The 10977-nt window shown below is 32.1% G+C and overlaps 1 protein-coding gene across 1 annotated transcript; it reads left to right on the plus strand.

The window, feature by feature from the left end:
• The first annotated feature begins 8325 nt into the window (after positions 1-8325).
• Positions 8326-10479, plus strand: LOC100267863 (cytochrome P450 84A1). The gene is made up of 2 exons (XM_002272608.5): positions 8326-9434; positions 9601-10479. Exons 1-2 carry the CDS (start codon positions 8514-8516, stop codon positions 10222-10224), a joined length of 1545 nt encoding a protein of 514 aa, XP_002272644.1. The 5' UTR covers positions 8326-8513; the 3' UTR covers positions 10225-10479.
• Positions 10480-10977: the final 498 nt, after the last annotated feature.

The raw sequence follows: 10977 nt of genomic DNA on the forward strand, positions 1-10977 counted from the left end.
ACTTTTTATTTTTCATTTAAAATCCGTTTTTATTAGAGAAGGTCAAACTTATTTTGAGTTTCCAATTAAAGTAACCTATTTTGTCAAAAAAATTCTTAATTTAAATTTATGTTAAAAATACTTATCAAAGGAGCACATTTGTACAACATTAAGTTCTATTTTATTATTATTTTTTATTTTTTTATTTTAAAATCATAATTATTAATTATGATTTTAAATTTAATAATAAAACCACAATCACACATTATGATTTTTTACACTAAAAAAAAAAAAAAAAGTTGTTACGTGATTAAATTTAAAGCTAGAATTCGAGTCAATAATTATGATTTTTTATATTTAAAACACAAAAAAAAAAAAAAAATCATCACGTGGTTACAAAAGCTACATTGAAAAATATTTTGACAGGGCATCAATTTTGATTATTTTTTTCCTTAAAAATACTATTTTGGCCTTAAAACTCTCCCATTTCAGCTTTTGAAAGATCACATGCTACTGCAAGCAAGGACTTTACGAACACAGGTGAAGTGAAAAGATAGAAAAGCAGTCATGGCAGGGCTGAAAGGATCAGTAGTTAGTAGTTAGTACTAGTACTTGAATAGAGTACGAAAAAAGTATGGTCACTCGGGTCTCTTCTGTGCCTCTGCTCCATATTTCTTTCTCACAGGTAGACAACACCGTAGTACCATAGCTGTCGTAGAAGAACACTATTCATTTGGCTAAAACAGTATCCAAATTTGTACAAGTTACCCACCTCAGCCATCTAGATTTCAGCTTTCCTTTCAATCGTATTTTTCGTAAATTAATTATCCCATCTCCTTCTGTCGAATGCTGTGGTCCATCATCCATCTGGTCCCATCTCAGATTAGCTTTCACAGAGTTGCACTTCAATTTGATTTGATCCTTCGTTTTTGTATCGACAGTCAAAAACGCCGGCCGTTTTTTATCGTCTTCTATGCTCTTGCGACTCACCAACTTCATGCCCAATAGATTCGTCCAACTTCTGACTCCACCTCAAAAACGTTTCCAACTTATAATAAATTTTACTCTACTTTTTGAACCACTTAAAAATTAATTATCACTTTTGTGACTTTTTCAAATTGTTTTTTAAGGACCGACACGCTCAGAACGTTCTTCCCTTAATTTATATCCTTTAACCTAATTACAACTCAAGTATGTTTAAATCATATTTAACTCATTTTTTAATAAATTAATCAATTAAATTATTAATTGATTTAAATAAATTATACGAATATTTTAGGAATTTAATCATTAAATTAAATATATCAGATAATTTATATAAAAAAGAGTTGGGGTTTGATATAGGAGTAGAGAGGATGGGCATTGGGCACCGTCTAGAAGTGGGACTTTTCTCCAGCTGAAACTGAAAGTGAGTAGTTGGCAGTGGGCACCACCTTCTGAACTGGTTTATGACATAAGTGAGATGAGTTGGAGCTGTCGGCTGCCCCACTAGACGTGTAATTTGAAAGCAAGATATGGTCAAACACAATGATTAAACATGGATTTAGAAGAGTTCAATTTAATTTATTATGAAGACATGCCCAAGAAAAACCCAAAAAATAGACAGGAATTTTCAAAAAAGAAAAGAAAATCCAAAAGGACAAAATTGAAAATTTTAGACAACCTTACTTGAAAGAACCATTCCTTGAAATTAGACAAAGATAATAATAATAAACAGAGAAGGAGATGCTTTCAATGAGAGCACAATTTTGCAGGGATTGCGGTGTCTATTTAATGAAAGAATCGGAAATATGAGGCATATTTAGTAAGCATTGTTCATAACAGTCTTTTGTTTTTTAAAATAAAAAAATTGGAAAATATATTTGATAATTTAAAAAATTAGGATGTTTAGTTGAATAATAATGAAGACTCTGGAATAAAAAAAGAGAACATAGAGGAAATTAGGATAAAAAGATAAAATAAAATAATTATTTTTTATTATTTAAATTTTTTTTATTTTAAATTATATTATTAAATTATTTTATAAAATATATTTAATTTAATTAATAATTTAAATTAAATTATTAAATTGACTTATTAAATACCCACTTAATCATAGAATCATAAATAATTCTTCGACAAAAACTCCATCCCTCCCACTAATGCTATATTAAATATATTTTTAATTTAGTTTTTCATTAATTTTAAGAAGTTCAAATATTTTTTAACTTTATTATTTAATTAAATAATAATGAATTTAGAATTACGCTTAATTTCTAGATTATAAATAAATCTTCAACAAAAGTTCTGTCATTCTCAATTGATTTATATTAATTATTTGAAATAAATTTAACATTCATCAAAGAAATTATTAAATTGTTCCAAAAGATTTAAGAATTTTTTTTAGTAAAATTTATTAAAATCATTAAAAAATTTCTCATAAGATCTTTTTTTTATATATATATTTTAAAATTAACTTTTTAAATATTTTTATAAAATTTTGAACCATTCATTTTACATAATTTTTTCTTGTGTTTGGTTGATTAATTCGATACATTATCTATTTCTACTATTTTTGATAAGTCAATATAAGTATATTAAAATGCTATTTGAGTTAGTTGCTTCCATCTTACTAGAAAGGAAATAAAGTCAAAAGTAAATACCTTTTTCTTTACCTAATTGATTTTATGACTAATAATTTATTTCAAAAAGATTTTTCTCATAATTTTATAATTCAAAAAAATTTCATCTGTCACGCGATAGTCAAAATCTAAATAAATTATATGGAGAAGTGTCTCACCACATACGTGAGAGCTTCATATGCAAATATTTTTAATCATGTATTTAATGTTCAAAGGTTTCTTTCAAGGTTGAAAAAAGTTGTCCAAAATAAAATAATGCTAATATCCAAGTATGCATATATAGATGTGGAAAGAACCTTGAAAAATAAAAGGAAAAGAAAAATGATCAACATACATTTATAGTCAAATTCAATAATTCTAATTAGACTTTGTATTGCATTAAGAAAAACCCAAGTTTGTTTGTTTGGTCGTGTGATTTAAAAATATTTTTTTGTTTTTAAGAATAGAAAATTATTTTAATTTTTTTTAGCATTGTTTGATTTTTGTTTTCTGAAAACAATTTTTAAAAAACATGTAGGAATTGTTTCAATAAATTTTTATAAATAAAAGAAAAATATGAGTCTATTTGGTTATGTTTTTTTAAACTTATTTTTACAAATTGTTTTTAAGTTAAAGAATTAAAAACAATTTTTAAAAATAAGTTTTAAAAAACATGGTTAAACGGGTTCTAAATTATTAAAAGTCAAATTTGAATAATTAAAAATATATAATAAAATGTAAATTATTAAATGATGGTACAAACAAATAATATCAAAATACAAGTAAATAAGATGAAGACATAATGTAATAAAATTCAAATACAAAGTAATAAAATTCAAATATAAAATAATAAGACTTAAATTATACATATAACATAACCTAATTAATAATTCTTTTCAATAAATGCTAATTTAGTACTTAATTAGACCCGATGCTTGAAAAGGGATTAGATGAATAACTTTATTTTAATGTGACGTGATTTTTGGTAATGAACCAAAATCTTATAAATTTAAGTTTTTAAAAAAATTAATAATTTAACGTAATATCAAAATTTGCTTTTAAACTCTTTATCCATGTTTGCTTTTCACATGGTCGTTAAACATGTTCCACATGTTATTAAACATTTTATTTTAAAATAAACAAACATCTAAAAAAAAGATTTAAAATATTTGTTGAGCGCTTTTTTCACTAGGAATTGCTGAATTGTAGCATTGGGTTGTCGTGGGTCACGTTTTGGTAGGCAATACTCACTCAGTCACTCCATAATTAGCACTAATAACCAATGAAGAATGAGAAATAGAAACAATAACCAGTACACCTTTATTGATGTTAACTTATCAAGGTTGGTACAAGTGAAACTAGCGCAATGTCAAATGCATATATAGTAATTAGTGGCTCCTCTTGTTACTTTCCCACTGATGCTAACTGTTGAAAGTTGGTACAATGGCCAAATGGTCCACAACCATGAAAATGTAAATGTTGCATTCATGACTCTACTAATACAAGCTCAAAGCGAAAACCTTACTCAACAGCAGAACATTTTCTTGTCTCACGATCATCATTTGTTTGGTGTGCAGGAGATGTTCCGATGGGTTGCCTGTTTTGTTGAACATCTTGAATCCTGCCGGGGCTTTTCCTTTAAGTTGGTAAAAGTTGTGAACGTGATCTGGAGTGATGGATTCGACAGCTTTTGGAGGTCGCATGGGTTGAATGGGCATGCATTCATAGCTTAGAGGGGTGGGATCGGTCGCATTTGCTTGGCATTAGCAGACTTTCATTCTGGCTTGGCTTAATTTGTCGGTGGTCATTTTCTTGACCCTTAATTTGTTGTGGCCTTTCCAAGCTAGGCCTAGGTGAGTTGGTATGATGATTAAAAGTATGTTTTGACAACGATTTTATATGTTGTTTCATACTTTTCTAATATTTTAAAGATAAAAATTTTTAAGAGTTAAATGTGTCTGACAATTATTTTAAAAAATATTTATATTATTTTTAATACTTAAAAAATAAAAAATTTCAAGTGAGTTAAAAATACTTCTTAAAATAATTATTAAATGCACTCTTAAAAATACTAAAAACGCTTCCTAAAATTACTATCAAATACACTATAATTTTATTCAATTTCTCTTTTAATTGCAGATTTTTTTATATGAAATACTCATTTCTGTCATTTTCTTGCACCTTAATTTGTTGTAACCTTTCCAAGCTAGGCCTAGGTGAGTTGGTATGATGATTAAGAGTATGTTTGACAACGACTTTATGGAGTGTTTCTTACTTTTCTAATACTTTAAAGATAAAAATTTTTAAGAGTTAAATATGTTTGACAATGATTTTAAAAAATATTTATATTATTTTTTATACTTAAAAAATAAAATTTTTTAAGTGTTGTAAAAGTTAAAAATACTTCCTAAAATAACTATCAAATGCACTCTTAAAAATACTAAAAACGCTTCTTAAAATTACTATCAAATACACTCTAATTTTATTCAATTTTTCTCTTAGTTGCAGATTTTCTTACATGAAATTCTCATTTCTTTTGTTGAGTTCTTCCATGCTATGTAAAATTTACTTTTGTTCTCTACGGAGTCTCCTCTCCATTTCCTCCATTCATTCTTTATCCTTGACACCTCTCCATTTCCTCCATTCATTCTTTATCCTTGACACTTGCAAAGGATCATCTCATGGATATTTGCTAGCCATTAGTTTGAGTTTGGATATTTTCTCAGTCCCATAAATGATGTTAATTTGTTTGCTACTCTATTTATTCAAAGTCATCCTTAATTGATCTTACGTACAAACTTGCAAAGAAAAGGGCAAGTCAATTAGGTTGATCCCTCTCCTCTCAAAGAGTCAAATTGGTGATAGTTTACTATAAGATGATTAACAAATAAAGTATATTACTTAATTACCTTTATATGCACATTTTCATTTCCTTTCATAGTTTTTAAGGAGAGGATTATGTCATTTTTTGAGGTCACGCATTACCAATAATTTTATTGATGAGTGATTTGTTTTATTTGCATTATAAATTAATCATTTTACCATTTTATTATTAATAAGAACTTCTCCTTTAAGAATGGTATGTGATATGTCGTTCATTCTATTATAAGGGGGAGCACATAAGAAGTGATGTTGGTTTCTTGCTTCAAATATGTGGACTTTGAGCGTCATGGGTTACCACATCACCATTAGTCTCTATTAAGCAATAACGTGCATGATTTCATTGATATATTTCTACACATATTAAAATATTATATGAGATAGTTTCTTCCATTTACAAATGAAAATAATAAAGTCAATTACGATTACTTTTCTACCTAATTGATTTTATGTTGAAGAAATCTATTTTAAACATATTTTCTTAGAAATATGGATAATTCAATATTTTAAAAAATTCATCAAATAAGAACTTACTTCTCATATTCAAGAAAATTAAATTGAAAATTGTGAGACCATATACGCCAATCGTATCTTAAGTAATAACGTGCATGATTTAATTGATATCTCTTTACATATATTAAAATATTATATGAGATAGTTTCTTCCATTCAACAATTAAAATAATAAAGTTAATTACGATTACTTTTCTATCTAATTGATTTTATATCGAAAAACTTTATTTTAAACATATTTTCTTAGAAATGTGGATGATTCAATATTTTAAAAAATTCATCAAAGAAGAGCTTACTTCCCATACTCAAGAAAATTAAAGATTTAATTATTTTTTTCTAAACTTAAATAAATTATATTGAAAATTGTGAGACCATGTACGCCAATTGCATCCTAATTCCTTAAATGAAACAAAAAGGAGTCACATATGACTCCTTTTTCTACAAATTATCCAAACACTTGAGTATACAAACTCAACAAGAAAACTATTTAATCAAACAAGAACCACGTGTTATTAGAAATTTTATTTTAAAATAAACAAATATCCACAAAAAAAACATTTCTTGAGTGATCTTTCACTAGGAATTGCTAAACTATAACATTGGGTTGTAGTGGGTCATGCTTTGGAACCCAATTACTCCATTGGTAGCATTAACTAATAAAGAATGAGATATATAAACAATCACAATGCCCAGTACCTAAGGAATAACCAAAGGCCCATCCTGTTCCACCTTTATCGATATTGACTTATAGAGGTTGGTAGCAGCCAAACAAGAACAACAATACATGATGAATAATTATTGGGTCCTTTGTGTTGTATGCTGTTCAACACCAATTCTTAAACTACTGAAAGTTGGTATATGTTAATCAATCATTTTGTCAAATTGTCGTCATAACCATAAAATGTAAATATTATTGAAACCTGGATTTTTCTTTTTTTGTCTTTTCCTTTTCTTTTTTTTTCCCACCAAAGCTTGAATATTTACAAGGCAAGAATTAAATAATTGTTAAAAAAGTCTTGGTTTCTTATCATATGAAGCAAAGAATTAAATATGGTGGGTAGTAGATGGATCAGCTTTATGATCTCACGTTTGAAAGGGTTTTGTAGGGGGGCTGCTTGAAAAGTTGGGAAGCCATTGAAAAGGAAGTCCATTGCTATAACATAGAGTGACTTGACAACTTCATGTGGTATACATCTGCCACGTTACTTAATTTTTATTCCATTGGCTACGAAAATGCTACAACACTGAGAAGATTTGAAGTTATCACTTCCCGTAATGACGTCGTAGTGATGAAAAACCACGCAACGTTTTCAATGACCATAAACCTTATCTTAGATGTTAAGGATAATCATTGATTTAATCAAATTATGATTTCGATGTGGAAAAGAATTATTTTAAAAGGAAGCAACTACATATACATATATATATATAGAGGGTGAAATGAAACCGTCAATGGTTCCAATGTCTAACCAAGAAAATGACTGTTAAGGTCTGGCATCAAATCTCTCACCATCCGCTTCTTATACCCAGGTTTTACTTAGTATTTTCCCAAAGGATGGAGGAGAAAGGTGGGAGAGAAAGTGCTTATTGTGGAAAGGGTCTATGGTTTTCATTAGCTTATTTTGTACTTAAATTGATGTGAACTCATTTCTATTTTTAATGAAAAAAAATTTTACTTTCCCTGTCACGATTGCATTACCGTTTTACTAGATAATTGACTTTTTTACCATAATCAATCACTAACATTTGACCTGGGGTTGGTATTAGGCCAGAAAATTAATGTAAAAAATTAGAAATTGTTGAAAATTTGCAGTCATCTAGAAGGGACCAAAGTGAGCGACAACATACAACGAAGCCAAAAAACAAAACAATGAATGCAATAAACAGTCCACAAAATCAGCTGACCATTTGCTTGCTTTCTCATGGTTGTATTTTACAGAACCCGATTTTTTATTTTTTTTATTTTTAAATGGAAAATTTCAATGCAAGAAGGAAAAATTGACTTGTCAAGACTGAAGAGCGTCACACTTTACGTTAGGCATATTGGTTTATTACAAAGAAAGACTTTTTTTGTGTAGAAGAAAAAGCAACTTTTTTAATTTCTAACTTTAGAATTTTTTTTTAATGACGTCATAATTTTATAGAAATTAAAGAAAAAGGTTAAAATAATTTAAATTATATTTATTTTTATTTTCAGAATTTGAAGACAAGAAAAGAAAAAAGTACAAAATTATTTCTGTGTTCATCATATGTTGGAGAAAAGACAGAGATCATGGATCCTAAAGCTGAATAAATACTCGTACGTGAATGAGATAAATATACACGGCGTGTGCACAAGAGCCTACGACCAGCCCCCAGGAATTTAAAAAGGGAAATATAAATTAAAATAAAGAACAGTGTCCAGTGAGATAACGCATGGTTTGGCCGGTTGTGGAAACATGCTCACAAAAATTGTGTATAAAAGCCCGTTACATATCTACCCAAAACTAGCAACATCCTTTGAGTTGCAGAGTTGACACACACGGGGAGTGAAGGAGAAGCCATGGATTCTATTATGGAAGGTTTGCAACCTTTGCAAATGACACTCTTATTCATTATTCCTTTAATCCTCTTGTTGGGTCTAGTTTCCCGGCTTCGCCGGAGGCGACCATACCCGCCTGGGCCCAAGGGTTTACCGTTGATCGGGAGTATGAATATGATGGACCAGTTAACTCACCGGGGACTGGCGAAAATCGCCAAGCAATATGGTGGTATTTTTCACCTTCGGATGGGTTATTTGCATATGGTGGGGGTTTCATCACCTGACATAGCTCGCCAGGTTCTGCAAGTTCAGGACAACATCTTCTCCAACCGTCCGGCCACCATAGCTATTAGCTACCTCACCTACGACAGAGCCGACATGGCCTTCGCTCACTACGGCCCATTCTGGCGTCAGATGAGGAAGCTTTGTGTTATGAAGCTCTTCAGCCGCAAACGGGCGGAGTCATGGGAGTCCGTACGAGAAGAGGTTGAGTCGACGGTCCGGACGGTGGCGAGCAGCATCGGGTCCCCTGTTAACATCGGAGAGTTGGTGTTCACACTCACTAAGAATATCATATACCGGGCTGCGTTCGGGACGAGCTCAAAGGAAGGCCAGGACGAGTTCATATCTATTTTACAGGAGTTCTCTAAACTGTTTGGTGCTTTCAATATCGCTGATTTCATCCCTTGGCTCAGCTGGGTCGATCCACAAGGACTCAACGCCAGACTCGCTAAGGCACGTAAATCGCTAGATGGTTTCATCGACGACATCATCGACGATCACATGCAAAAGAAGAAGTTGAATAACGACTCAGATGAAGTCGACACGGACATGGTGGATGACTTACTGGCTTTTTACAGTGAAGAGGCTAAAGTCAACGAGTCCGAAGATTTACAGAACGCCATCGAACTCACCAGAGATAACATTAAAGCTATCATCATGGTAAGGATGAAACTCACATACAACAAATTTTGCCATCTTTCACGCTTAAGAACATTTTCCAGAATTCAATTTCTACTATTGCGAGTTTCTTACTTGCAACCTGATAAAAAGAGCCACCTGTTCTATTCTAGGTTTTGACAAGTCGATGTGATATTATATATTTCAGGACGTTATGTTCGGTGGTACAGAGACTGTGGCGTCTGCAATAGAGTGGGCCATGGCAGAGATGATGAAAAGCCCAGAAGATCTCAAGAAAGTTCAACAGGAACTCGCCGACGTCGTGGGTCTGAACCGAAGAGTAGAAGAGAGCGACCTCGAGAAGCTGACATACCTCAAGTGTGTATTGAAGGAGACTCTCCGACTCCACCCACCTATTCCACTGCTCCTCCATGAGACCGCCGAGGACGCCGAAGTCGCCGGATACCACATTCCGGCGAGATCAAGGGTGATGATCAACGCCTGGGCTATAGGCAGAGACAAGAACTCGTGGGACGAACCAGAGACGTTCAAGCCTTCAAGGTTTCTCAAAGCGGGCGTACCCGATTTCAAAGGAAGCAATTTCGAGTTTATTCCATTTGGATCGGGTCGCCGTTCGTGCCCGGGAATGCAACTCGGACTCTACGCTCTTGAGTTGGCCGTGGTGCACCTTCTCCACTGCTTCACGTGGGAGTTGCCTGACGGCATGAAACCCAGTGAACTCGACATGGGCGACGTGTTCGGACTCACTGCGCCAAGAGCGACTCGACTCGTTGCGGTACCGAGTCCTCGCTTAGAGTGTCCTCTTTCTTGATCAAGATCATGGAGGGACTGTTTGGGGGTGATCCATAAATACTAGGGCAATGATACAGTGAAGGGTGAAAATATGCATGGATTTTGCTTCATGAATTGGGAGAAGAAGCCCCAAAAAATAATTGAAGGGAGATGGGCAAATATGAGAATTTGATTTCTCTTTCTTTATTGTTGATGTTGAACAGGAGATTTGTATTGTTAATCATCAAATAAAAATTATATTAAAAAGAATTTCACTTGGATTAAGGAACAAAAATTGTTGCATATATTCTTGGTGTGGTTATTTTCTTCTCACATCTCAATGGAAGTGGATCTTGTAGTTGTAGGCTTGTAGCCCATGAAAATAAGGCACTGAGGTAGAATAAATAGACCGTAGGCAAGTGTAGGGTGACACCTGAGGGGCCACATATAAAAACAGAAAAAGAAAGGTATTCTTATATTTCCTTGCATCTTCCTCTCTTCTCTTCTTTTGGTGGCAGCTGCAGATTATGGCAATGAATATGGACCCAGATTATCACATTGTAGTGCTGTGACATAAATGGAGATGGGAGAGGAAGGTCTAGTCAGCTAATATTAATGTTGAAGGTGGGGGAGATGGAATTTGGGACATGAATCCTTTTGCTTTGTTTTCTAGTGATTTAATTATGATGGAGAGGAGAGGAGAGGAGAGGAGAGGAGCGTGTGGGTTAAGGTTCTTTGTCATCTCAGCATATCTCCTAAGAGTTACTCTATTTTCACTCGACGATAACATTTA

Source organism: Vitis vinifera, chromosome 4 (genome assembly GCF_030704535.1).
Source record: "Vitis vinifera cultivar Pinot Noir 40024 chromosome 4, ASM3070453v1".
In the NCBI taxonomy this organism is placed as follows: domain Eukaryota; kingdom Viridiplantae; phylum Streptophyta; class Magnoliopsida; order Vitales; family Vitaceae; genus Vitis; species Vitis vinifera.

What these genes read in the sequence shown, in the direction of transcription:
- LOC100267863 (XM_002272608.5), top strand. Translation starts at nt 8,514, where the DNA reads ATGGATTCTATTATGGAAGGTTTGCAACCTTTGCAAATGACACTCTTA. An exon ending in ACATTAAAGCTATCATCATG is followed by an intron (nt 9,435 to 9,600) that starts GTAAGGATGAAA and finishes TATATATTTCAG; the next exon opens with GACGTTATGTTCGGTGGTAC.